The sequence below is a fragment of the Vulpes vulpes genome, chromosome 3 (genome assembly GCF_048418805.1).
Source record: "Vulpes vulpes isolate BD-2025 chromosome 3, VulVul3, whole genome shotgun sequence".
In the NCBI taxonomy this organism is placed as follows: Eukaryota; Metazoa; Chordata; class Mammalia; order Carnivora; family Canidae; genus Vulpes; species Vulpes vulpes.
This window is the reverse complement of record NC_132782.1, coordinates 81,748,073-81,775,510: the sequence shown is the minus strand read 5'-3', so window position 1 is coordinate 81,775,510 and position 27,438 is coordinate 81,748,073. Positions and strand designations below refer to the sequence as shown.

At 52.6% G+C, this 27,438-nt stretch overlaps 1 protein-coding gene across 14 annotated transcripts in view; it reads right to left on the bottom strand.

Moving 5' to 3' along the window:
* The window catches only part of POR (cytochrome p450 oxidoreductase), a 68,094-nt gene extending 56,997 nt beyond the window's left edge, over positions 1-11,097 (bottom strand). For 2 of the 14 annotated variants that reach the window (XM_072752901.1, XM_072752899.1), the window contains exon 1: positions 3,358-4,001. Coding sequence is in view for 1 of the 14 variants with exons in the window: in XM_072752893.1 (XP_072608994.1) it covers positions 4,404-4,646 (243 nt within the window). In the remaining 13 variants the exon portion in view is untranslated. Of the gene's footprint in view, positions 1-3,357; positions 4,149-4,403; positions 4,902-10,656 lie in introns of those variants that run through there. The other 12 variants (XM_072752905.1, XM_072752893.1, XM_026019477.2 and 9 more) reach the window with 12 other exon arrangements.
* Between the last annotated feature and the right edge of the window lie 16,341 nt (positions 11,098-27,438).

Here is a 27,438-nt window from a genome sequence, read left to right as displayed (position 1 = left end):
ACCTGAGCTGAGATCAAGAGTCAGACACTTAACCAATTGAGCCACCCAGCTGCCTCCCACCAAAATTTGTTTAATTAAAACAGACAGACGTACTTATTGGTGCTTTGGTATTGGAAGCGAGGAGGAATAATCATATTACCAAGTAATTATTTGTAGTAGGTGATTTCCCTTCCACCAAAATAAAAAGAAAATCCTCTCGGGGATCCCTGGGTGGCGCAGCGGTTTAGCGCCTGCCTTTGGCCCAGGGCGCAATCCTGGAGACCCGGAATCGAGAACCACGTCGGGCTCCCGGTGCATGGAGCCTGCTTCTCCCTCTGCCTATGTCTCTGCCTCTCTCTCTCTCTCTCTATCATAAATAAATAAAAATTAAAAAAAAAAAAATCCTCTCCAGTCAGAAAATAAGACAACACAGCACAAAAAATGAGAGGGGATCTGGAAGCAGGTAGTCCTGGGTGAGGCCTCAGCTTGACCCTTAGACTTGAGCACATGACTGCATCTCTGAGATGGCCTCCCCAGCTATGAATCCAGTATGAAAACACTAGCCTTTTGGGGTCATCAGATGTATTAAAAAATACATACACATGTGCACACGTAATACAAATTTTGCACAGAGTCTGGCATAAATTTTCCTGAAACAAAAGCACCTCCAGCTGTTCGTCTTCACAACTGACCTGAGAATTCTGAATTTAAAAATGTGAATCTCTGCTGGTGGGAATATAACAAGGGAATGCTTCTGGAGGGGAGTTCAATACGTACTGACGTTGAAAGTCACACCATTTCTATAAACATACACACTCACCCCTTCGCATTATTTTTCTCAGTAGAGATGTCTCAGTGGAAGGCTCCTTCCTAAAACATTTACTACCTATTTTACACATTTCTGTAATAGTCTTTTTTTTAAATAATGAACACTTAGTTTTTCTGTAAACAAAAAAAATACATTCTTACATAGTCATTTCTACATTTCTTTTTGCGGATTTTAATTTTTAAATGAACCTGACATAGAACAAAAAGTGAAACCTCAAATTACTTATCATCATTTGACAAACCATGTGTGTTATTTGCCCTCAGTTCACTCTAAAAACTGCACCCCCTAAATAGTGGCTGGCATGTGCTACTCAGTATCTGTTAAATGAATACATTGAAAAGCTCATAAACATTGATCCAGCTCCTCCACTTCTAAGAATTCATAACACAAAAATATTTGCCCAGTTGCACAAAGATAAAGAACAAAGGCTACTTACTCACTGCCACAGAATTCGTAATAGCACAAAAAAAAAAAAAAAAAACACAACACTTTTTTTTTTCAATAATACCAGTTACTGGAATATTCTGTCATTTTTAAAACGAATGCGGTTCTAAAAAAAATGAGGTAGAGTTTTACACGGTGATATATCATGATAAGCAATAAAAGGCAAGTCTCAAAACACTAACATTTATAGTAAAATTAATAGCAGCGCATTTCTGTTTTAAGTAAAAAAAAAAAGAATAAATGTTTTTATACGTGAAGAAAAGTATCTGGAGAACGTATATTCTACCTATATTCTAGCAGTGATTTTTCTGAGTGAGGCTATGAGAGATGCTCACTAACTACACTGTGTATTTCTTAATAGTTTTATTTTCTTCAAATAGTAAGCACTTAATAATTCTGTAAACAGAAAAAAAATTGTTATAAAAGAGCCATCTCTCCATTCATTTTGTCCTGATTTTAATTTTTTTTTTTTTTTTTTTTTTAATGATAGTCACAGAAAGAGAGAGAGACAGAGGGGCAGAGACACAGGCAGAGGGAGAAGCAGGCTCCATGCACCGGGAGCCCAACGTGGGACTCGATCCTGGGTCTCCAGGATCGCATCCTGGGCCAAAGGCAGGCGCCAAACCGCTGCGCCACCCAGGGATCCCCTGATTTTAATTTTTAAATGAATCTGACATATAAATTAAATCCCAAAGTACTAAACTGAGGCCCCAGGCCTGGGGTGGTTTGCCAAAAAGCGCACAGTGCTAGTGCCTGAGCTAGAAGTCAGATTCCCTGCCCGCCGGTCCTGTGCTTTGCTCCTTCCTAAAACATAAGGAAGTAGATGTTTCAGGGGCAGCTGGGCTTCTGGAACCATGGAAGGTCCTACGACTATAGCTTAAGAGCTAAATTCTTACTAACCCGAAACATCCCATAGGTTCACAGTAAGTGTTCTAGATTTGCCAAGCAGTTCTGATTCCAAATGCTCTCCTGAGCACAGCTGGACTCATCTAACTCAGATCCTGATTTTCAAGGGGTTAAGGGAGTCACCGGCAGGTCCTAAAATTTCAGGTTTATCAGGCAACCAACAAATCCTGTGGCTGCTTACAAACTCGTACCACCCAGAAGTTTGCACCTGCCTTACTCATCATGTCAGCACCTGTTTTCAGGTGCTGAAGTACATCCCTGGGGCTCCTTGCATCTCAAACCTATCTGCTCTTTTTCCAAGTGCTAGACACGAAGAATTTTGGAGAGTTAAGGACACCTCCCCCCCGCCCCCCGGAAGTTTTCACCGCAACACGACTGGAAGCTAATCTTCCATTCTCTGAAATGTAGCCCTGGTTTTTTGGACAACTGAGACAATGATTAAGTTATCTGCCCAACAAACCAGTTTTCTCACCTCAGCTGGTAGTAAAAATCATGAGAAGCTCAAGAACTGCCATTCTCTCAAAAAGGAAATAAGACCACCATTGGGGAACAGAAAGAAAAGAAAGCATTCCCTTCTGGGTTCACTGCTCTACCAACTGGGACTTCTGGGTTACTTTCCCGATCAAGCCAACCCCACAGCCACTCAAAGGGGATTGTTACAGGCAGAACTTGGAAGCAGTTCATCAAGGTCTTGGTCTTCTCCCCAAATGAGAGAGCCTAAGGAATTACAGCACTGCACAGTTAGGGCACTGGACCCCAGAGGGTTAGCTAACTGCTCTGCTACACGCAATACTGAGTTCTCGGTGTCACCCTCCAAGACCCTCCCTCCTCTGGATGCTCAGAACCTCAACCCTGTGTGGGTGGCAAAGTGGGCTGCACCTCTCCCTGAACTCCTTGAGGAGGAAACAAGGGCTCCAAGAAGTTAACTGTCCTACCAAGGGGCCAAGATTCAAATCCAGAACTACCCACTCCAACCTCATCTCCCTTGGTAGAAGCACCATTCTCCAGTCCGCCCAGCTCAGAGGGAAAGCTGTATTTCATGGGTCTAAGAAAAGGGGCAGCCGGGTTCTCTGAAGTGGACCCAAACTGTTCAGTACTGTTCCACCAGCTTACACAATGATCTTGAGAAATACAAGCAAAAAGTCGAGGTCAAGTTCCCTGCAGCCCCCTTCGCTTCCCAGAAGACCTCGACCTCTTACCCAATTGCTGCCACGACCTAAAGGTGTCCTGGCTGCCCGGCAGAGTCCGGCAAGTATGTGTCGCAGCGGCCACCAACCACATCACCTGCCCACGAGGGGCACTGGCCCCCAGGGATGCCCTTGCCCGCACCCAGAACGAATCTCAGGAGAGACCGGGCTGGCAGGCTCCCCGGAAGCCTCGACTGAGCCCACCTGATGCTGCAGGGTCAGATTCGGGTCCCAGTCGCATTTACCGAGCGTCTCCTACCTGAGTTACCTCAATAACTGGCCTCCTCTACAGGCCCATTGTACAGACGGGGAAACTAAGCCTCACGGAGGACAAGGGGCTGTGCTGAGGACGGCGGCGCGGAGACTGGAACCCGAGCCCTCTGAAGGTCCGTCGGGCGCCCTGGGCCGTGGGAAACCACGACCCTCAAGCCGCCGCGAGAGGTCAGCTCGAGGGGAAAGGCCGCCCCGGGAAGGACCAGGGTGGAAGTCGCGCTGCCCGTGCGAGCGTCAGCTGAGACACGCAGCGACCGGGCCCGAAAGCCCGCCCTAGCGCCGAGCGGCCGAACGCCGTCGGGCCCCGGATCCCGGCACCCCGAGCCCCGGCGCCCCAACCCGGCAACCCCGCAACCCCGCGACCGCAGCCGCGCGCACTCACCGCGGGCGGCCCGGCAGCACTGCGGCCACCTGCACAGGACGCAGGCCCGCACCACTGAGGCGCTACCACCGCCTGCGCCGGCTGCGGGGGTGGGGGCGTGGCCGTCGGGGCACCACCCCGCCCAAACGAGCCGCGCGCGCGCGCTCTCGGGGCAAGGCTTCCCCCGGCGAATCCGAGCTCTTGGTACGGCCCGGCTCGACCCCGCCCCCTCGGCGGCCCCGCCCCTTAGGCGGGCCCGGGAGCCTGGCCGGAGCTCTCCGGGCGGCCGGGGTCTCGATGCCGCTGCTCCTCGGGCCGGCGGCTCCGCCCCGTCGGTCCCCGCGGGGCCGTGGCCGTGCGCCCCGCCGCCTGGCCTGCTGCTGCTGGCTGCCGCTCGCGTGTGTTCGCGCTTTCTCCCCCTTACCGGGTCGGGGCCGCCGGAGCGCGGAGGGCCGAGACGGGAACGCGGGCCTGCTTGGGGAAGGGGGCGGGGGGAGGGGCGGGAAGTGACCGGCAGGGGCGCGCCCTGGACTGAAGAGGCGGGAGGCGGGGGTGGGGGGCGCCTCGGGCTTGAAAGGTCTGGCTGCCTGGGTGGCGGGTAAGAGCCCCGCCTCTGCCTCCTTGGCTTTGGTTCTTGCATTATAGGGTCAGGAGGATTAGGCGGCATAACTCGGCGTTCCTAAAGGATGCAAGTCCCTGCGGTAGTAAGTGCTCTAGAAGTGGAAGTCGTCGCCATTAGTAGCAGTAGCTGCACAGGCTGTTGCGAATTCTTTCTGAACAGTGGCCATCTCCCTTCTTTCGGAGACCATTCTCCATCTTTCAAAACAGGACCAACCAACAACCAGTATTTTGTAAATAGTAACGCCTGGGTAAAGAGAGGATTGTTCCTGTGGCTCCAGTTTTAGACTTCCAGGTCCAGTTTGTCAGGATACCAGTCCCTGCAACAGACGAGATGAATGCCATAGCCCTCAGGGTGGGGCGCACCCTGTCCAGCCCAGGAACCGAATGTGACTCCTATACTTGGCCCTCAAGAGAGCAGTGGGGAATTCCTCCCCCAGATCTCTAGTACTCCTTCCCACCTTCCCAACATCCTGTTGAACATCTTCGCCCCCAGGGTGTCCCAGGAGTCTTCAGTCTTTAACTCTGAATCCTTGTACCCCTCTTCTGTGAGGCCAGAAATGACAACACTGAGTTCTCTCTGCTAATAATAGGTCACCCAGGCAGGAACAGACATCTTTTGTTTTGCTTTCCCCATCAAACCAGTAACTGAGTCCTATGGGTTCTATTTCCAGGACCCTCTCTCCCTTCTTATCTGCTGTCTCTGCCCAACTCAGGCCTCTCTGGGTTCACCTCTCACCTGGATGATCTCAGCAGCTCCTGACTGTGCATGTCACTTCAGTTTCTTATACACCCACTGCCAGGGAAACGTCTTCATATTCTTCTGTACTCACTGCCCTACCTTCCTGACCCCACACCCATCCTCCCCCAAATACATTCTCACTAAGCCGCTGGAAAAAAAAAAAAGTAGGTTGGATACGCACCTCCCGCTTCACACAAGTACTTCACACAAACAGACATTCCTGATAGATAAAAGATTTAAATGATTTTTCAAAAGAGAGAGAAGAAAGAGGAAAAGTCCTGCAAGAAATCACGGGAGAAGGGCACCTGGGTGGTTCAGTGGTTGAGCATGCCTTCGGCTCAGGTCATGATCCTGGGGTTCTGGGATCGAGCCTCGAATTGGGCTCCCTTGCAGGCTTCTCCTTCCGCCTGTGTCTCTGCCTCTCTCTGTGTCTCTCATGAATAAATAAATAAAATCTTAAAAAAAAAAAAAAAAAAAAAGTTAAAGGACTAGTTTCCCTCATAATGAGCCCCAGTAATTATTGAGAAAAAAAAAACTGAATCAATATACATGAACAAAAGATATGAATCATTGGTTCACAGAAAAAAAGAAATACAAACAGTTTTTAACCACATGAAGAGATTTTCAACCCCACATGGAAAAAAAACCACAAATCAAAACTCTGGCCAGGATAACTTTTCTTCCCCTATGACAATGACAAACCAAAAGTTTGATGGCACACTATGGTGGAGCTGTGGGAAATAGGCACTATAATTTCTTTTTGTTACAGCTGTACATGAATATCACCCAGCTATAAAAAAAGGTAAATGAGGAAGCTCGTTGCTAACACAACAATCTCTGAGATTAATTGATAAAAGAAAAACGAAGGTAATGACAGCAGTTGTAGAAAGCTTGTTTGTGTTTTTAGAAAACATTGTAGCAGGTGGGGGGAAGTGAAGGAAGAGTGTACATACTGTGTTTATATTTGGTTGTATGTACATTCCCTTTCTGGAGAGAAGAAAAAGTGCTAACACTGGTTGCCTCTAGAGGAGACTCGAAAAATTGGGACCTGGGGTGAAAGAAGTGTCTTTCACGCATTGTGCCTTGCTAATGTTTACTCACCCTAAATTTAATACATATATACATTTAAAAAAAAAATCCAAACAATCTTGTCTCTGGCCAAAGAACCAATTATTTTACTGGTTCCCAGTCCCTAAAGACTAGTGACTACACACTTCATTTTTTTTTCTTTCTTTCTTCTTTCTTTCTTTCTTTCTTTCTTTCTTTCTTTCTTTCTTTCATTTCATTTCATTTCATTTATTTATTCATGAGAGACACAGAGAGAGAGGCAGAGACACAGGCAGAGGGAGAAGCAGGCTCCATGCAGGGAGCCCGACGTGGGACTCCATCCTGGGTCTCCAGGATCAGGCCCTGCGCTGAAGGCGGCGCTAAACCGCTGAGCCACCTGGGCTGCCCACACCTCATTTTTCTTAAATCAGAATTAGACACATGTGGGTTATAGACAACAGTTTCCTGTCAATTCCCTTCCATTTCTCATTTATCTTCACTGCCCAGAGAGAATCACCTTTTACCTTGTTTAGCACTTTATTCTGGTCCTTATTTCCATGCTGGTAAAGGTCTTTGTGGCTGGCTATTGTCCTATATTTTTAGGTATTACCTCTTGAGTCCTGCTAATGATGAATGAGGTCATTAAAACCACAGCTTGCCCCCCCCCCCCACCACCACCATCCACAGATCTCAACATAATTATTTATATACCTACTTTAGTTCCTCCGCTGGTCATCTTTATAATTGAAGTAGCAGCCTTGGACCTTTCTTGATCCAACTATTGCAGGCAGTATCTCTTTACACCGTATGATAACATTATCAGTACCCTTGTCCTTTCTTCCCTTTGCTCTGTGCCCCTACCTCTGCTTCCCACCTGCAGCTGTCTGACTTGACATTTTTAAAAAAATATTTATTCATGAGAGACACACAGAGAGAGGCAGAGACATAGGCAGAGGGAGAAGCAGGCTCCCTGCAGGGAGCCCAATGCGGGACTCAATCCCAGGACCCCGGGATCGCGCCCCGAGCCAAAGGCAAATGCTCAACCACTGAGCCACCCAGATACCCCTGACTCTGGAGATTTTCATGATTGAGCTTCATAATAGTTACATTCTACATGTGGTTTTGTTTGTTTGTTTGTTTGTTTGAGGCTTGGGACACATCTGGGGAGTCCAGTCGACAAGTAGTGCTGACACCATTGTAACATTGGACAGAGTGCACAGATAAGCCAATCATCCCTGTGACTACAGGGCCCTTCTTGTGCAGGTGTCCTCTTCCCAGAGTCCTTTTTTTTTTTTTTTTTTTTCCATCCCTGGCATGATTTAAAAGAAACAGATCCTCAATCTCTTCCAGATCTGTTTATCAAGCTTTTTCCAGACACCCCCTCCAGGGTTCTCAGACAACCCCCTGCTCCTATCCAGACTAGTCACTGTCAAGGATGGAATCTGAATTATTATCTGTTTCAGTTCTCATAGCAGGTGCACAATCAAAATATGTGGAGTGGATGGATCTCATTAGTCTGGAATGCAAGGGCATTCAAAAGCTGGCCCTGGGGACGCCTGGGTGGCTCAGCGATTCAGCGTCTGCCTTTGGCTTAGGGCGTGATCCCAGAGTTCTGGAATCAAGTCCCACATTGGGCTCCCTGCATGGAGCCTGCTTCTCCCTCTGCCTGTGTCTCTGCCTCTCTCTCTGTGTCTCTCATGAATAAATAAATAAAATCTTAAAAAAAAAAAAAAAAAGCTGGCCCTGACTTGTCTTTCTAGCTTGATCTTCATAACTTTCCTCCACAAACTCCATATTCCAGCAAAATTGGACAAATCCTGGTCCATGCTGTGCATTTTTATGCCTCCGAGGTATCCAGAATGTCTTTTTTTTTTTTTTTCCATGTTTTTATGTCCAGGTCCTACTGACATGCTCACCTCTGGAAAGCTGCCCTGATCCCTCCAAGAGTGATGGCTTCTTCACCGCTGTCCAGCCCCCCAAGTCCCCAAGTATTTCCTGCTTAAAGTCATGTCTCCAGATTACTGGTCTCCTTTTGCCCTGGAGTCCCTTCAGGTCATGTCTGTTTTAGGGACCTCCTCTGTTTCACTGCCTCCCACCCCCGCCACCTGCAGGCAACAGGAGGCATCTGCTGGATGAGCCACGGAGGATTCAGGAAAGGTGGACTGGAGTTACAGAGACTAGGTTGGGGCAGATGGGAGCTAGGAACTGGATTGTAGTCATTGTTGGACAAGGACTTAGTGGCATATTCAGGGCCCTACTTTGTTGGGTTTCAGAGGGAGGGGGTCTATCTCCACTGAACAAAACTGAAGAAGGTTTGTGCAAGTGTAGGTACAGGTGTGGCTGCATTAAGGGTTCATCAGGAATGTGTGATCTTCTAAGGGAGTGATGGGGGGCCACCAGGGTAGGCCTTTTTCTTCTGTAGGCAATCAATCCCACCCCCCCCCCCCCATAAGCTTCTCCTGAATGTGAACAACATGAAAACTCATTGCACCTACAACAGACAAAGCATCTGTCCTGGGGAGCAGCTTTAAAACGTGTAGCATCCTGGGGCACCTGGGTAGCTCAATGGTCGAGCATCTGCCTTTGGCTCAGAGCGTGATCCCGGCATCCTGGGATTGAGTCCTGCATTGAGCTCCCCACAGGGAGCCTGCTTCTCCCTCTGCCTATGTCTCTGCCTCTCTCTGTGTGTCTCTCATGAATAAATAAATAAAATTTAAAAAATAGGGATCCCTGGGTGGCGCAGTGGTTTGGCGCCTGCCTTTGGCCCAGGGCGCGATCCTGGAGACCCGGGATCGAATCCCACGTCGGGCTCCCGGTGCGTGGAGCCTGCTTCTCCCTCTGCCTGTGTCTCTGCCTCTCTCTCTCTCTCTCTCTCTGTGTGACTATCATAAATAAATTTTAAAAAATTTTAAAGAAAAAAAATTAAAAAAATAAAAATAAATATGTAGCATCCCACAAAAGCTCATCTTATCTCATATCAGTACCTTTTGATCACTATGATCCCTTGTTCTATAGACCTAAATATTGACTGAGCGCTTGCAATGGGCTGCCACTTACTACAGGACAGAGGGGACTAACTACCATTTATTGAGTACCAAATAGATCCTAAGCACTGTGCTCAACATTCTACATATACATGACTGCAAGTCTCTCAAAGGTATCCACTTTTATCCCTACTTGACAGATGAGTAAACAAAGGCTCAGGAGAGTGAAGGGATTTGTCCTAAATTCCCCGACAAGATCCTACGAGCCTGGTGCCCATCAGCAAGCTTGTCAAGTCGGTTCAAACCCTTCCCACCCCACTCCATCCCTGGGAGTGCCAGGCCTGGCTCCCCCGGGGGTACCGGCTCAGCACCTGAGGTCTGTGTTCAGCCCTCACTTGGAGTGGTACCCTTCCCCACGCTAGTGCGGGCGGGTTCCCTGAGCATGTGCCCGGGGCAGCCCCTTCTGCGGAGGGCTCCAGCCTCAACCTCTCAGGGCCTCTGTCCCAGCAGCCTGACTCTCCTCCACTCCTCTGATGCAGGCTTCCTCCTTTATGGGCACACAGACTCCTGACAAATCTCCAAGGTCATGCTCTGCAAGCTCTTGCCTTGAGCACGAACTCACTCCAGGCATGCCTGAAGGGGGCTGGCCTGTCCTCTTGTAAGAAGAGGATCCCAGATCGGGCTAGGTGGTCAGAAAACGTGGGCTGGCACCCCCACCAGACGCAGAGGGATATGGCTAGAAAACAGACACAAGCCTCCTCTCTGCTCAAAACTGCTAAGTGTCACACCAGCTCTCTGACAGTGCGTCTGAAGTGCCACCACTGGACCTCCAAGCCTGTCGAATTAAGCATTGCCCTGGCCCTTTCCCCTTGGGAGGTTTCCATAAGCCTGCAGGGGAAGCGGTTTTGCCAATTTCCTGATGCCTGTGATGACCTCATACCTACAGAGCCAGGGCAGTCACCAAAGCACAGAAGCATAGAAACTCCATCAAAAGTTCAAGGGTCAGGGGATCCCTGGGTGGCTCAGCGGTTTAGCACCTGCCTTCGGCCCAGGGCCTGATCCTGGAGTCCCAGAATTGAGCCCCACATCCAGCTCCCTGCATAGAGCCTGCTTCTTCCTCTGCCTGTGTCTTTGCCTCTCTCTGTGTGTATGTCTCTCATGAATCAATAAATAAAATCTTAGGGAAAAAAAAAGGAGTTCAAGGGTCAAATTCTGCTTTGACTGCTACTCAGGTACGTGGGTGTCCTCTATATGTCCCTTCCTGGATAAGAAATCAGTTTCCTTACCAGCAAAATTGGGGAGGGGGGTGATCCTGTGGCTGCCACTTCTCCCAGGTGTCTTGAGGCTTGTGATGAGCAGAAGGCAGGGCCCAGATGAGCCTCCTGGTCAGAGAAGAGGAGGGAGGAGCCTGAAGACACACCTCCTTGACCTCTAAGCAGGGCCAAATGTCATGTCTGACCTCACTTAGGAGGACCCTGACCTTCCTAAAGCTCTCTGATGAGCACTCAGTCTTCTCCCCACTTTCACAGGTGAGCAATCTGAGATAGGAAGATGGAGCAGCAACCCCATCTGGCTGGTGCACCCCAAAGTCAATCTTTTCTCCACAGATAGGGTGCTTCTCTGCCCAAATCTCTTCTCCAAAGGGCTCTAGACATCATAATTCCCTTCTAATGTCAGGGACAGCGGGCTCAGCCTACCCACAGCCTTCTAGCTCAGGCCTCCTGTCTGCTCAGGAGCCAGGTCTTTATGGAACAGTGCAGAGGGCCTGGCTGCTGGGCTTAATGTGCCAGGTGTGTGTGGTCCAGCTGGCTGCACGGTGAGCTGGCCAGCTGGGGCCAGCTGGGGCTCTGCTGTGTGTACACAGTGCTGTGGGGGCTGAACAGACTATTTCAGGGAATAGCTGGAGGCAGCAGGAGTGCTAGAACTCCCTGGAACCTAGAACATACAGGGCAAAGCAGCAGCCCTGGATGCCTCAAAGGCCAGTCAATGGGCTGCCTACATCCCAATCATCACAGCGCTTGTTCACCTGTTCAATGCCAATTCCCAGGGCACCCTTACCCCAGCCACTGGAGCAGAATCTCTGGAGGCAAGGCAGAAATTGAAATTTTAAATAACCTTCATTCTTATCCACACAGGAATACAAGAACCGTTGCCTTATTGGGTTAACTCGACCAGAACTGGGAGTGGGGACAGGGTGTCCAAAGTCTGGCTCAGATGCATCCAAACATGAAAGCAGATAAAGAAGGCTGGTGGCGGTGCAGGGGGCAGGGGAGGGGCTGCTAGGGAGAGCGAAGCCCAGATAATGACCAGCCTGGATCCCCAAGGTGTTAAAAACATTTCCCCCGACCTTTCTCACAGTCTCCCTGCCCTTCCTCCACCCCGGGGGTCCCCCTTTAGCCACATCCAAAGTTCAACAGTTTCAAAAATGAAGGAACAAAAGTGGTCTTTGGCAACAGCAAATTGAGTTCCCAACCTGGACACTGCCAAGGCCCCCGCAAGCTGTGTGGCCTTGGACAGCTCCCCGGGGGGCCCTTGTATCCAGGCCCTTTGGGGTTTTGGGTGAGGCTTTCACAGGTTCCTTGTGTGAAGGCTAACTGCCCTGTAGTTCTCAGAGGCCAAGATTTCTTCCTCTTTCTGATTCCCTCTCCTCCCCCCTCAACACAGCCACCCTTCCCTTTGTTCCTCTCTCTGTTATGCAACCTAAGTTTAAATCCTTTGTGGGTTCACCTACAGCTGGACCTGGAGAGCTGGCACAGGCTGCAGAGCAAATAGAAGGGTGACCCAGAAAGGGGAGGCTTTGGAAGCCACATTGTACACACTCTTGTCCACGAGTTGCTAGGCCAAGGATCTTTGCCCTCTTTCCCCAATATTGCAAAAAGCCCCGTGATTATGTTCCCCAAACCACCTAGCTGCAGCCAGCTGTTGTCACGGCAACCAGAACCCACTGACAACCATTTCTAAAGGGCCTCTGAGGAGGAGCCTACTTGGCTTCCATTCACCCGCAGTTCAACCCCATGTACTGAGAACGTCTACCGTCTGCCCACCCAGAGTAGCCACCTAGTAGAAATGGAAATTGGTTAGAGCTGATCCCTGGCCCTGAAGGACTGGTGATTGATGCCCTGGCCAATTCACCATCCAGAACCTACTGGTATAGTTCAGTGATTCTCAAAGTGCATTCCTCAACCCAGGAGCATCGACATGCCTGGGAATTTGTAAAAATGCCAAATTTCAGACCCCTTCCCAAGTCCACTGAATCAGAAACTCTGGGAGAGAGGGGATCCTGAAATTTGTGTGTCAATGAAAGCTCTCCCAAGTGATGCTACGGTAGGCTGAGGTTGGAGAACCACAGATCTCATTAAAACCTCACACAATCCCCAAAACATGTGTACTAATGTTCCCATTATACAGATGAGGAAGTAGGCTCTGACCTGGTCTGGTGTGTAGATGAGCTGACAGTTTATGAAAGGTGGGATTTTCAGGTCCCACCTGATATCACAGTTTACCTCTGCAGCATCTGTGTTAACAAGCAGATCTCTTCCTTCCTGAATCCCACCTGGAGAAGCCCAGCCTCACAGAGATATCTTACAATGCATCCAGCAGAAGCAGGGGCTGAGTGGGGCCTGAGCATCGTGGTAAGGGCACAAGCTCTCAGAAAGCAAGAGCCTCACAACGGGGCAGAGAACGCCTGGGAGGAAGGTTGGGGAGAGAAGCCCTGGTGACAACCACTTGCCCCAAATGTGGCAATGCTGAGGTGACATAATGTCTTCTAGCCGGGGCCATCCCGACTTCCATGCCTCTTCCTGCCCAAACCCTATCCAGAGACCTTTGCTCCTGTACTCACACACCTAAATGCTACATTGGTCCCCTTCCACACCCCCCCCCCCCATAAAAGGACTCTCAGGGTCCCATCTTACACATCTGCCCAAACACCACGCTGCCCCAAATATGGAATCACTCCTTCAGCAATTAATGGCTCCCAGCTTCTTTTCGCATACATCCTGTGATGGGGCGCTCACTGCCTTTTCAGGCAACCCATCCATCTGTGAAATCTCTGATTGGCTTAAGTTCCCTTTGAATGAGCTGACATGTATCTATCCCTATGTCGTTTCTACCTTTTATAAGACGAGGTAATCTAACCCTGTTCAACAAAGATTACAGGCTTATTTTCAAAGTCTGATGTGAAGTAAGAATATCTATGCTAATCAGTTCCCATGAACTTGCCACACACTTTTGCAGGTAAACAAAGCAGGTGAAACATACCAACCCATTACCTCGAGAAGAGTAGGAACAAGACCTGGGTGGGTGGTAGGGAGGGCGAAAGGAAGGACAAAGAGGAGATAGAAGGAAAGACAGCTGACTTGGCGTCACCAGCCTGCGTCTACTCCCTGAAAGACCCTGGCAGGACTAGAGCAGGTTTTACAGGGGCTGATAAATATTTGGGGCCCCCTTCAAGAGAAGGGATGAAATATTACAAATACGATGATCCGGAACTGGTGTTTTGAGAAATGAAGTCAGAGATGGATGGTTTATAATGACAGGAAAGCTAAAACTCACTCATGGTGATTTTAGCGATAATTTTCAGGTGTATTCTTTTTTTTTTTTTTTTTTTTACCGCAAACAGGGATCTTGGAGCTTCATCAAAATCTGCCTCTGACACTGGGTAGGTTGTCCCCATTTCCCAGCCTCAGCTTCTCATCTGTAAAATAGGGGTGAGCTCACCCACTTTCCAAAGTTGGTTTGAGAATCGGCAAGATAAATGAAGTGGAGAATGTCTGCTGGGATATTATTATATGTTGTGATTTCTAGAAATGACTGTCAGGAGTCTGGGTGTGGGGGAGGCCCGTTGATTGCTCCTAAGGCAAGGGAGGGGCGGAAGGGCACCCCAAGTCAGCACTTTGTATGTGGGAGGCCTGGGCAAAAGCTCCCTGTGAGAACCCGTGAGTTCGGAAGGCCAGCTCTCTAGTAAAAGACAGTGACGGACCCCTTGTCACCAATCACTATATTGGTTTTCAGGATTATTTTTCACAAAATTCTTTTCCAAGCGGTCCTCAGTGCAATTCCGAGGAAGGAGATTTGCCCGCATTTGGGCTCAGAGAGACTCCTCCCCACACACACACCACCAGAGGCAGTGCCCTGGGACTTGTGAGAAACCCTTTGCCTTGGAGGGCTCATGTCCCACAAGGAAGGAAACCCGATCAAGCCCCTCATGGAGATCTGCTGGGCCCATAACAGGATTACTTTAATGATTTTGGCTATGTTGGCTGTTCCAAGTCTGCCAAGAGAAAAAGATGACGCTGTTGCTCAGGAAAGAGAAAACATTTGTGACCTTGTTGTCCAGAACAAGTTTTGCAGGAAGGATTTGTGTTTAGCAGGAGAAGGAAGGAGCCTTAGAAACTCCCTCACAGCTCCTGGCCCGAGCCAGAGGCCTTGGGGTGCTCAGTTCCAGATGGTTGCTGATTCTATTGCCGTGGAGGGTCCACCCTCCCAGGCTGCAGGCAGCACCCCATATATGGCTGCCTCTCCCCCACCTCTTCCCAGCTCATCCAGAGCAGTGGCTTCCAAACATTAGGGGGCAGAAGAATCCCCATGCACCCTTCCAGGATTCCCATTCAGGGGGACCAGGGGCCAGGAATCTGCATACATTGTCACCCCCTGGGTGGTCCCGGAAGCACAGGGTGAGATAAATGAAGGGTCAGGAATTCCGCCTGACTCCCTGCAGCAGGGCCAGCATCCCCCTGGTCCCTCCAGGCCCCCTGGAAGCGTGTAGTGAGCACTGCCCTTGACAGGCCAACCCTGTGCTTCCCCAGCTGTGCAGCCTTGGCCCCACTTCCTCTAAGCCAAAAATGGCTGCGCGGCCAGCCTTCGGAAACAGAGAAGATGACCGTGAAGTGCTGTGCACTGCAGGCCCTCGGAAAATCCCCAGAGTTCCCGCTCTTTGGCCTGGAGGAGGTCAGGGCTAGAAATCAGTTGGCAGGGCTGTGTCTAGAGCCCTTGGTTCAGTATCCCTGACCAGGACTTGCCCCACTGCAGCACCAGGCTGGGCGCAGGTCGGAGACAGACTCCACACCAGATGGTTTCCTTCCCCTTCCCCCACCCAACCTCTGGCTGGGACAGATGAGAGCATAGCAGAGCCCTGCCAGCTACCCTGCCTCCTCATAGAGGCTTCTCTATAGCCATTCTGCCCCCCACCCCACCCCCAGCTGCCTCAGGTACCGTTCCAGTTGTCCTGCCCAGAACAGACAGCCAGCTCTCTGCCTTCCTTGCCCTGAGCCAGTCTTCCTCAGAGGGGCAAGGAGAACTGCCACGCCCTAGTGCTCAGCCTCTAGTCCCCTAACCCCTGCATCCTGTCCTGTCCCCATGCTGAGGAGGCACCCACCTGGGCAGCTGAGGGTGGGGCGCCCTAGGCAGGGCCAATCAGTAGGGGCAGGTCCTGCACTGGGCACCGTTCTGCCTTCCTGGGTGGGACTCAAGCCCCATAGTGGCCTTCCATAGGGCAGAGGGGCGTGGTGAGAGGGATTAGTCCAGGATATCTGTGTCTGAGAAATGTCACCACCCTGAGTGTCCCTGCCATTCAATGAAAACAGCAAGCTGAGGCTGGATCTGGTTCTAGAACAGCCTCTGCCCTGGCCAAGACCTTCACCCCTCACAAAACAGTACAGAAGCCCTATTGAGCTGAGCCCAGGTTTCTTGTGTGCCTGTGAGCAGGGCCCAGGAGAATGAGGCCTATTTGGGGCATAGGACATCCCCCCCTCTCTGCAGTTCATGTTTGGGAACCTCAGACCCCTGCATCAGGAGCCAGATATGATAATTCCCACCTCCTCTGGGACCTTGAACAAGTTATGCCACCCCCAAGCCTCAGTGCCTTTATCTCTAAGATAGAAATAATTACAATACTCACCTCATAGGATGGACACAGGACCTAGCATATAGGTACTCAATCGCTGTTCAAACGAATGAATGAATGAATGATCAAACAGAAAGATAATTAGGACAGTGAGGTGTCTCTAACCAGTCCAAATATACCTTAGCAAACTTATTTCCTTTTTTAAAAAAATTAATTTATTTATTCATGAGAGACACAGAGAGAGGCAGAGACACAGGCAGAGGGAGAAGCAGGCTCCATGCAGGGAGCCCGATGTGGGACTCCATCTGGGACCCCAGGATCATGCCCTGAACCAAAGGCTGGCTCAACTGCTGAGCCACCCAGAAGTCCCAGCAGACTTATTTCCTCAACACATCACCTTGCCTGGTCCGGATATGCCTAAGATCTCTCCCCATTGCCTACTGGCTCAGGCTGGAGAGATGGAAGAGGCCAGTCATGGGGCCGAGTGTCTTACCTGGGAGTCTATGTGTGCTGGAAAGCCAACGAAGGTTGTATGCAACACGTACATTCTGGATTAGAAGAGCCTGGGTGTTCAGGAGGGAAGCGACAAGGATCTTCCCTGGGTAGGACCAGCTGGGAGGAATTGGGAATCTGGTGAAGGAAGGCATCATAGGGACCCAGTGACGGGCCTTAGTGCCAGAAGAAGGAAGGGAAGGTTCTGGCATCTGAGTGAGGAGAGGTGATTGTCTAAGTCCTGGAGCAGGGGACTGTGGCCACCAGTCTCCAGGATGGCCCCCAATGATCCCGCCTCCTGATAGCCCACGTTGTATCAGGACTGGCCCCTGTGACCGCTAGCATACACAGAAAGGATGATAAGTGATCCAAAGCTGGGTCATAAAAGGCTCCTGCCTTACTCTCTTTGTGATGACCAGCTCTGGGGAAAAGCCAGCCACCACATTGTGGGAACACTGGAATAGCCTCCTGAGAGGCCCCCACGGCATAGGACTGGGACCCTCTGCCAATAGCACGCAAGGCACTGGGCTTTCCCAGCCATGGCTGTGTGAGCCAGCAATCAGGGAAGCAGCCTGTCTGGTCCCACTCATCTTCAGATGCTGGCAGCCCCGGGTGTAACCTCAAGACAGGATGCAAGCAGAGCCATTTGGCTAAGGTGCTCCCAATTTCCTGCCCACAACAACTGTGAGATGATTATATTTGGTGTTTGAAGCTGCTGGATCTTGGATCACTGGTTACACAGCAACAGACAGCTAGTACAAGACCCAGACCACCATGGTCGTGCTCTCCTGCTGTCCTTCCTAGAGTGAGGAAGATTATTGTTACCATTATGTGGGGGTGCCCCCCTAGCCACACGGCCCACGTCTTTATCCACTTCACTTTACAGGTAGAAAGAGCTAGAAAGCGAGCCCAGTTGGTGGCTTAAGGAAACCACAGCACCCTTGCCTTGGCCTCATGCTCCACATTCTCCTTTCTGGAGCCTTCCACGCTGTGCCAGGTTGGGGGCAGTAACAAAAGAGCCTTCAAGGGACTTTCAGTTTGGCTAGGGAGATAGATAGATAGATGGCAGCCTGCTGAGCAGGACAGGAGGTGCTGGGGGCTGGTTCTGTGAAAAGACTTTATATGTAGGAAGTCAGCAGGTGGTAGGCCGGTGCTATAAGGAGTAAAGCAGGGGAGGGGCTGACAAATCTCGGGGTGCTCTTTTAGATGAGGGGCATCTCCAATGAGGGCACAATTAAGTTGAGACCTGAAGAAAGAGACCAAAGTGAGCCATGCAGACATGTGGGGGAGGAGCCTCCAGGAAGCAGAAGCAGCAGGTGCAAAGGCCCTGAGTGCTCAGCAAAAAGGAGCTGCTTCTACAGCCAGGGGCTCACTGCCTCCCCTAACGTATGAGCACTGATGGGAAGGAATATCAGCTGAGACACACAGAAGAAAACCCTACACTTCACCTCAGCCCAACCTATCCCAGCTGTATGACCTTGGGCAGGGCTCTTCTTCCATCTGCACCCCTGTAAATGGCTCAGCCATTTACACCATAGCAGGGGCCATAGCAGGGGCCGGGTGGTGCTACAGATTGGCCAGCTATCCCGAGATGTCTGGCTTCTGGCACTCTGCAGATGGTCAGTACGCCTCGATTGAATGTTCTAGACCAACCTGGAAAACAGAGAAGCTAGGATACCTGCTGGGGAGGCACAAGGTCCCATTAGTACCCACAGGATTTGGGGTGCTCCCCAAGCCCCACTGGGGCAGCTACTTTGTGTCTTTCTCTCTCCTAGGCCAGGGGCCTGGAGCCCTGGGCAGCTATTCTCTAGAGAAGGAACTGCTGGCCATCCATTCTGCACCCCTGGACAACCACCATGGGGAGGAGTGAAAAATGGGAGAACCAAGTGACCCTAAGAATTAAATGGTCGCTTTGCATCTGGTGGGGAGGAGGCTGGGGGAGGGGAGGGGCTCCTGAGGGTGCAGAGGGAAGGTGAGCAGCCTTTAAGGGAGGGGGAGAGGGGGTGCCATTGAGGGCTCTGTGAAAAGACTTTGTATATAGGAAATCAGCAGGTGGTAGGCAGGTGCTATAAGGAGTAAAGCAGGAGAGAGGGTGACAAATCTCAGAGATTCATGAAGAAGTGACAAAGATGAAGGCAGTCATTACCTGGACTTGGGAGGAATCCAGCACCCCCTCCACCCCACTCCACTCACATGCACACATAAACTTGTGTTGGCTGAGCCACATCAGGCTGAGACATTCTGGCCCTGGGCTCAGCGAGTCGTCGTGTCCCCCCCCCCCTCCCCCGGCAGTGGAGCAGCCTGGCCAGTGGGAAGAGCAGGGCAGGACCCTGAGCTGAAGAACCAGGTGTTCATCAAGACTCTGCCTTTACTGGCCAAGTCACTTCCTTCCCAGAGCCTCAGTATGCCCATCCCTGAAATGGTAGTAAGAATCCAGACGTCCCAGGGTTGGGTGACCGGCTCAGGGGTGCTGAGAGCTTACAGGGGAGAATGAAGCCTGATCTCAGGGACTTAGCTCAGGACTTCGCCCCTCAGGACTGGTGAAGAGTGCTGAAGGGTGTCAAGGCCAGGCTCCCAGTGGCTGGAGAGGCCTGGAACTGTTACCTAACACTGCCTGGAGCCTCCCAGGGTGAGATGGCAACCTGAGCTCCAACCACCCTCCCTACCCCCCTTGTAGCCTGCTGCAACCCAACTCCTGGCTAGACTCTGGTTCTTAGGAAAACTGACCCTCTACCAGGTGCAGAACCGACCAGGAGAGCCTGGCACCCTTGAGGAGGGGGTGCCCAGAGACTGCGGGGAGGCCCGGGCTTCCTCCATTAGGGCTAGGACTGCAGCATGAGGGCTTGAGACTAGACTCTATTGTAGGCAGTTACATCCTGAACATCTCAGAGGGCTTGCTGACACCAAGAGGAACTGAGTGATATTGGCTCTAGAGGCTTGAACAGAAGTGTGGGGCCAGGCTGTTCTCATCCAGGGGAGGCAGTCTCTGGGGGGAACAGGGGCCAGTGTGTGGGGACTTTGCTTCCATGCCCCATTGCAGCTGTGGGACAGGCTTCTTTCCTCTCGGGACCAGGTGGGATCAGAGGGCTTTTCCTGCACAGCCATTCAGTACCTCTAGGCTGAGCCAGCCTGTACCAGGCCCTTTCCCACCAGAGAAATTTCCAGGAGGCCAGTCACTGTGCTGTGTCACCTACACCTACAGCCTCGGCCTGCTCCTGCATTGAACATGCACTCAAGGATGCATCCACCCTGGACCTCCCCACACTGCCACACTCGCACGTACACCCCTCCCCTGCCCATTCTGTGGTGACCCCAGGGCAGGAAGGCTAATGGGTGCTGATATGGGAGCCATCACTCTTCCCCACCCAGGCCCCAGGAGAGGCTCCCTCCTTGTATCCCAGGTGGGGAGAAGGGAAACCAGATCGGTGGAATTTGACACTTGCAGTTCAGGCCAGCTACCTTCCCTCACAGGACAGGGAGGGATCTGGGCTCCGTGCACTCCTGGTGACACATGGCCACAGCCACAGCCGGTGACGGAGAGCTGTGCTTCCAGGGGCAGTGCCCTCGAGATCTCATTAGGAGGGCAGGGAGGGGAAGAGTCGGGGGCAGGTGGGACCTTGGCTCTACCCTTCCACCCACGGCGGTCCACCTCTAAGGCCAGGTAACCTCTCTGTGCATCCAGAGCCCTGAGTTAATGATGGGCCACACCTGGGAGTGGAGACCAGCCAAGCACAAACAGGAGGCTCACGGGTTTTAGATTTCTTCTCCACCAACCGCAGGAGCGTCCTTGGTTGGCCCAACACACAGGAGAGCCAGAGAGAGCCGTTCACCCTTTCGGCAGACGTTTCAGGCCTGTGGCTGGACCTGGTCTGTCTGTCCCTAAATGCCCTCTCCCCTCTCGAGCTCCCAGAATCCTCCATGGGTGCACATGGCGGCCCCAGGGGCAAGGCCCTGTTTCAGTCGACTCTATCACTGGGTGAGTGGGTGCGTCTCCCCTTGGACTCCTGCGCTGTGAAACAAGCCAGGAAAGGCTCCCAGTGGTCTCTACTACCTGCAGGATTAAGTCCAGACCCCTTAAGCTGAGCCTCAGAGCCCTTCCTACCTGGTCCCAATGGTTTCTCCACGACCACGCTCCCCCGTGGACCCTTTCTCACCCCACTTTCTGGTCTAGGCAGGCTGAACACACCCATCTTGACACACACACACTCATCTCTCCTCCTGGAACACCCTTCTCCTCATTCCATTCTGGAGAGGCCTGCTCAGCCCTCCAGGTCAGGCATGGGCATCACCGCCTCTGGGATGCCCCCCTGCCCCGGGTCCTGCGGGGCTGGCTGCCTGCCTTCTTGTGCTCTGGGGGAGGCAGGCAGATGTCACTCCCCGAGCCTCCCGGGGCTGCTGTGGGTTCTGCCTCCCTTACCAGAACACACTGGGACCAAGTCTTGCTGTCTTTGTGTCCCCAGCCCATTGGATGAGGCCCAAGAGGTAGCAGGTACTCAGGCACTATTTGATGAAGGAATGAATAAATGAAGGGGTGAAAGGGTGAGGGTGGCCATTGCCGGGGCTCAGGCTCCCAGGATCTATGGTCCTTCACTAGGCAGGCTCAGAGCCCAGAGCTGTCAGCAGGAACATGGCCTCCCAAGCCATGTACAGATTCCTAGAGCAATAGGCATTGATTGATCACCTGCTGTGTGCATCACCCCCAGCCACTCTGTTCTGTTCTGAAAACACGCCCAGCCCTCTGCTCTTGTTCCTCTCTCTACCTGGAACATTCTTCACCCTGGTCCTCTCATGGCTGCTCTTCAGATTCCTTCAAGTCTCAGCAGGGATGTGAATGGCCCAATTTGTCACAGCTGATAAAGCCTTTCCAGCCCCCCTCAGGGGCCACATTTGTTGAATGCACAGCATATCAGGGCCCGGCCTCTTATGCTGACAGCCTCCCTACAGGTCGGGGCTCCTATTTCTACTCTGCAGGTGGTAGAAAGGAAGGTTAGCAAGGAGCAGTACCTTGCCCACAGGTCAAATTCTAGAAGGAAGCATTTTTCTACCCCCTCCCTCTCTTTTGCATCTATAATCTCCCTCTGTGGGGCAGGTGCAATCCCCTGTTTCCAGGTGAGGCTCTGAGGCTCAGAGAAGCCCGGTGACTTGCCCTTGTAACCAGTAAGAGAAGCCTGAGGCTCAGAGGCCCCATGCTGCTGTTGGCTCAGAGCGCCTCCCTTGGGCCTCAATGGCACCTATCCCTGGGGTGGGGAGCTGGAGTCCCTTGTTTATACTCACTAGGGTCTGGGGCCTACCACCATCTCTTCCCAGTACCTCAGGCCACCTCTACCTGCACACCCCTGGGGAACTGCACTGCCAAACTGCCCTAAATGGTGCAAACCCCTCTCTGCGCCCCTGCCTGTGCACCATCACCCTCTTCCAGCCCTCCTCTGTCCAGAGGACACCAGCCACCCAAAGTCAAATTCCACTTCTCCTTCTCCTTGCCCTCCCAATCAGATAAGCGCAGCATGCTGAGGAGCCAAGCAGGGAGGTGGTGAGGGGTGGGGTGCAGTGGGGGCCTGCAGTGTCGGTAGAGATTGCCACTGGGTTCTCCCCGCAGCCTTTGGTGGGGGGACTCCCGGAGGTTCTGAGTAGGATGGTGATCTGCTGAGGGCAGGCATCTGGGGAGCTGAGCCTGACTGTATTGTCTCCAGGGGCTGCTGTAACAAATCACAACTGGGTGTCTTCCAACAACATTTTTTTCTCTTACCATTCTGAAGGCCAGAAGTCCCAAATGGAGGCATTTGACGGGGCTGTGCTTCCTCTGAAGGTTCTAGAAGGGAATCCTTCCCTTCCCTTTTCTCAGCTTCTGGTGACCCCCAGCAATCCTTGCTGTTCCTTGGCTTGTAGACTCATCCCCCAGTCTCTGCCTGTCATCACATGGCTGCCCTCTTCCTGGGCCTCTGTGACCCTGGGTCTCTACATGGCCCTCTTACAAGGATGCCAGTTGTTGGATTTAGGATCCACCCTACTCTGGTATGACCTCGTCTTAACTAGATGACATCTGCAAGAACCTTATTTCCAAATAAGATCATGTTCAGGGCCACCTGGGTGGCTCAGTGATTGAGCATCTGCCTTTGACTCAGGGTGTGATCCCAAAGTCCCGGGGATCAAGTCCTGCATCAGGCGCCCTGCAGGGAGCCTGCTTCTCCCTCTGCCTGTGTCTCTGCCTCTCTGTTTCTCATGAATAAATACAATCTTTAAAAATAATAATAAAATAAAATCTTTAAAAAAGATCACGTTCACAGGAACTGGGGTTAGGACTTCAATGTATCATTTGGGGGGAACATGGTTCAATCCACAATACTGACTGAGGGGTGCTAGGTGTTGGGGATGATGGCAGGTGGGCCCAGAGGCTACACAGATAGGTGGGGGCTGAGGGGACCCTGGCCCTGGCAGCTGTGGGTAGGTTGCTGAGGCTCCAAGGCAGGTGCTGTGGTGGGGCTGTCGCTGGCGCCCCTCCTCACCCTGATGTGCTTTTTCCTGGGTGTGGCCTGGGCTCTGTCGAGGGTATAGGGGATGTGGCCTTGCGTGGGGCAAAGGACAGGGCTAGAGTCTGGGAGAGAGAACATTTTCCCTGTGCCCTTATGGCCTCTGCTGAAATCTCTCCCCGGGAACTGGAGTGGAGGCCGGACTGGTCCCCTGCAAGGGGAGGGAGGCAGGGCCCTCTCTGCTCGCTGCTCCCCAGGGAGATCCCAGGCTGCAGTTTGGACCAGGTACATCTAGGTGTGTCCTGGCTCCAGGGCCTGGCCCAGCCTGATGGGAGCAGGGGTCCCTCCCTGGAGTTCCCAACCATCCTGAAAGGGTTTGGAGTGCTCCCACACACCAATGCCACCCCCCTCCACACAAAAGCCTGATGGAAGAGGGCCTCAGGATGCCCCATGAGCACCAGGGCACCGGTCTCTGTGCTTGGGCTCCTGGAGTCAACCCACTCAATCAGGCTCAGCTGGGCCACGTGAGAGTCCCTGCCTGTCCTCCCAACTGTCCACCAGCCCACTCCTCCACCCAGCCACCAGAACGGTGGAACAAAGACAAGAGTCAGGGGACCTGGGCTCTATGCTGGTCCCGTCACAGATTCATAGTGTGTCCTTAGCCAAATAAGCTCCCCTCTCTGGGCCTCACACTTCCGAGTGCCGTGTGAGCACTGGACTCATGGTCTTTTCCAGCGCACCCTCAATGATGGACCGTGAGCCGCATTCACAGGAATGGGCTTCTGATGATAGAACTCCAGGCAGTGTGTGATGGGAAGGGAGGTTTGGGCCCAGAGGACTTTCCTATTGCCCTGCTCATCACAAGCTGTAAAAGGCCATGCCTGTTTCTGAAGATTCTGCTCATTTTCAGATGCTTCCTCCCAGCTGTCTGGTCAATTCACACAGTGCCATTAGCATGGTGCATGTGGGAAAGGCGGGAGGGTGGTGGGAGAGAAGATTGGGCAGGTAGCCTAGGATCAGATTAGGGAGGGTGCAGGGGGAAGGGGGGTGGCTAGCTGGTCCCCACCTGGGAAGCAACATTATATGTGCCTGTATATACAGTGTGCTTGGGCACAGACCAGCTTGTGTACATACGGGTATCAATACGTATAGATATGTGTGCATTTTGCAAACCTACCTGTTTCAAGTTGAATCGGTGTGGGTGAGAGCCCAGATATGTGAGATCGAAATGTGTCTGTGCTTACACATGCCTGTGTAGGGCGTGTGTCTGTGCGGGGAGGGCTTTGTGGTTCCAGCTGCCCTGTGCACTGGGAAACTCTGTCCTGGTGCCACCTCTAGTGGCAGCTCACCTGGCCACTGACCCTTGGCAGGACTGTAGCTAGGCCTCCAGGAGAAGGAGTGCCAGTAACTCCTTGGCTCAAGGGCAGGGCTCAGCAGGCAAGCCTTTGGAGATCTTTCCTGGCATGGTGGTCCCTGAGGAGCCAAGCTCCAGGTCCAGGTTGGGGCACTGCTCCTGCTGCTGGCAGTTGTCCAGGTGTGGACTAATGTATCAGACTCAGATTGCATCCTGGGGGGAGGCCAGGGGAGGTGCCCCTGTGGGTCTCAGCAGCCTAGGGTCCAGCTTCCGACTCAGAGCCCAGCTCCCTGATCTCCCCTGCCCCCACATTCCAGCTCACGGGAACCTCATCCTACAGGACCGTCCTGCTTCCAGCCCTACTCCAGGCACCCCGCCCCGCCACCCCACTCCCTGGGAGTGAGGAGGCCCCCTCAGGCAGGTCAGGAGAACCGGGCTACAGGTGGGAAACCAGAAGCTTGCCCTCCATTCTCAGCTCTTTCTGCCTGTCCAGTCCCGCTGCTGGGGCCTCAGGCCAGCTCTCAGCACATCCAACTCGGGCTCCTGCAACCATCTCTCTCTCTCTCTGCCCTCCTGGCATCTATACTCACATGTTTCCCCATCTGTTTACTGCACCCTCACCTTCTGGTCTTTGCTGAGGCTGTCACCCTCTGTCCACCTGATTCTCGCCCTTGCCTGGTTACCCTCTTCTTCCAGGAGGGTCTTCTCTGACTCCCCTAGATGGGCTCCCATCTCTCACGCCATCTCTGTAAAGCATGTGTCCCTTAACCAAGTCTGAGTGAGTGTATCAGAGGCTGGACTTGTTCTTTTCCACCCTTGGGGTCCCCAGAGCCTAGTATAGGCCAGGAACTCAATGGTTGCTCTCAGGTTCAGGAACAGTAAAAGAACGAAGGAACAGGTGTGGGAGGGAAGGAAGCCTCACAGGGTGGGGTAAGTACGCCGCGCACAATCTCCTGTGTTATCTGCAGACCTGATTCCCTCACAGGACAGGAGCCAGCCTTTCCTTCCCAGATCCCCAGCCTCCAGAGTGCAGCTTGCCCCTGGGGACGTAGAGGCTGCCCCCTGCTGGCCAAGTGGGGAAACTGGACAAGTCTGGAACCTTCGGGCAGGAGTGAGCCCTGCCTTGTCTGGGCATAGGAGAGAGGTCTCCAGGGAGCGGGGAATAAGGACTCTCCCTTAAACTACACTGCTTTCTCCTAAGAGTCATGGTTCGTGCCTCATTCCTTCCCTCTCTCTCCAAGGAAGGGTGTGTGCTTGGCATCCAACTGGTTGCCAGCTCTCCAGACTGGGTCTGGGGGGCCTCCAACGAGAGCCTGAAGACTGTTGAATTTCAAGACTGTGTTTGGCCATCCCTCCCACCTCAGAGCTGCCCAAGGGTAGGGATCACTTGCTCATTTATCCATTCGGCAAATATTTATTGAGCACCAGCCCCATGCACTCTGCGGGGCTCACCTTCATTTGAGTCTCAGTCCCAGTCCGAGCCTCAGCACATGCTGTGTTCGTGGACACTGGGTGCACTGATGGCAGATTCAACAGGTACATGGGGCAGGGGCTTGGGATACTCCCCCAGGCCCTGAAAATTGATCATGCTTATCGTTTATTGTAGGGGAAACACCTTCCTCTGCCTTGGCTCTAGGCTGCTAATTGTGCACTGCAGCCAGACCAAGGAAAGTTCCAGGGAACGCGTGCGGACTTGGAGGCACCAGCAACAGAGCAGCCATGGGTGCAGAGCCATTGCCTCCCTGGAACCCCACAAGAAAAAAGCAGGGGTGGAGATGGTTGCACTGAATGACCTCTGAGGCCCCTCCCAGCCATGATGGGACCCTCAGCCTGACTGTGCTCACAGCCCATGGCCTCCCTAGTGACAGCCAGCCAGCCAGTCCACGCAGGAAGGCCAGACACAGGGGATGTGACTCTGTCACGAGGGTAGCAGCAGGTCCTCTCATCCGCTTCTGGATACAGGCCTGTGACTGGGAAAATGTTGAAGAGACACACAGCAGCCTGTACTCACCGAGTGACACTGTGGGACCCGAGCCCATAGAAAGAGGCCCTGCCAGGCTCTGCCAGGCTCGCTGTGACTAGACAGTTGTCTCAGCTGCTGTTGGGACACCCAATTCCTTGGCCAGAGAATCCTGCTTCACTATCTGCCCCTCACCCAGGGCAGGCCACCCAGGCATGTGCCTGTCACTGCCCGGCCCCCACTGGGCTGGTGCTTCTGGTGTGTCTCATCCACCTCTGATACCCAGGACCTGTTGAAAACCAGCCCAGAGTCGGCCATCCAGCTCCTGGAATAAATGATGATCACACATTGTAAGGTCTGTGAAAACACGTGCCAGTTGGCATGTTCTTGACCACCTCAGGGAGCTCCAGCCAAGGGCTGGCTGATCAGAAACCATGGTTCTCAGGCCCGACCGGCACCCGCGGGCTCAGGTGCATCCCCATCCTCATCCTGACCTGCATCGGAGGGGCTGACCCTGCAGACTGTTTCTTGGGCTCGCTTGCCAGTGGGTTCTGGATGATCTGGTCCATGGGAAGCCCCCAAGGTAAATCAGACAAGTGGCAGAGGGGCCAGCCTCTTCTCAGCACCTCTAGCTTCGGATGCCAGTACTGACAGTGCCCACGTCACCCCTGGGATGAGGTTGTGCCAGGAAGCCTCCTCATGTGCTCCCAGCTTGGAGTGCTCTCTAGGGGTAGCAGCGGCTTCCTGCTGTGGCCCATCCCAGGGTTGTCCAAGCATCCCATTTCCCCCTTCAGCTATTCCAGCACCTTTGCCACTCAGCACCCCCTGGCCCCGTGTCAGATCTCCACTGGGTAGAGGTCCTCTGCCTGGTTCAGCCTGATCTACTTCTCATCGCCATTGCACCCCACCGTCGCTGCCCTGGCCAGGCCACAAAGACACCACACACCATGG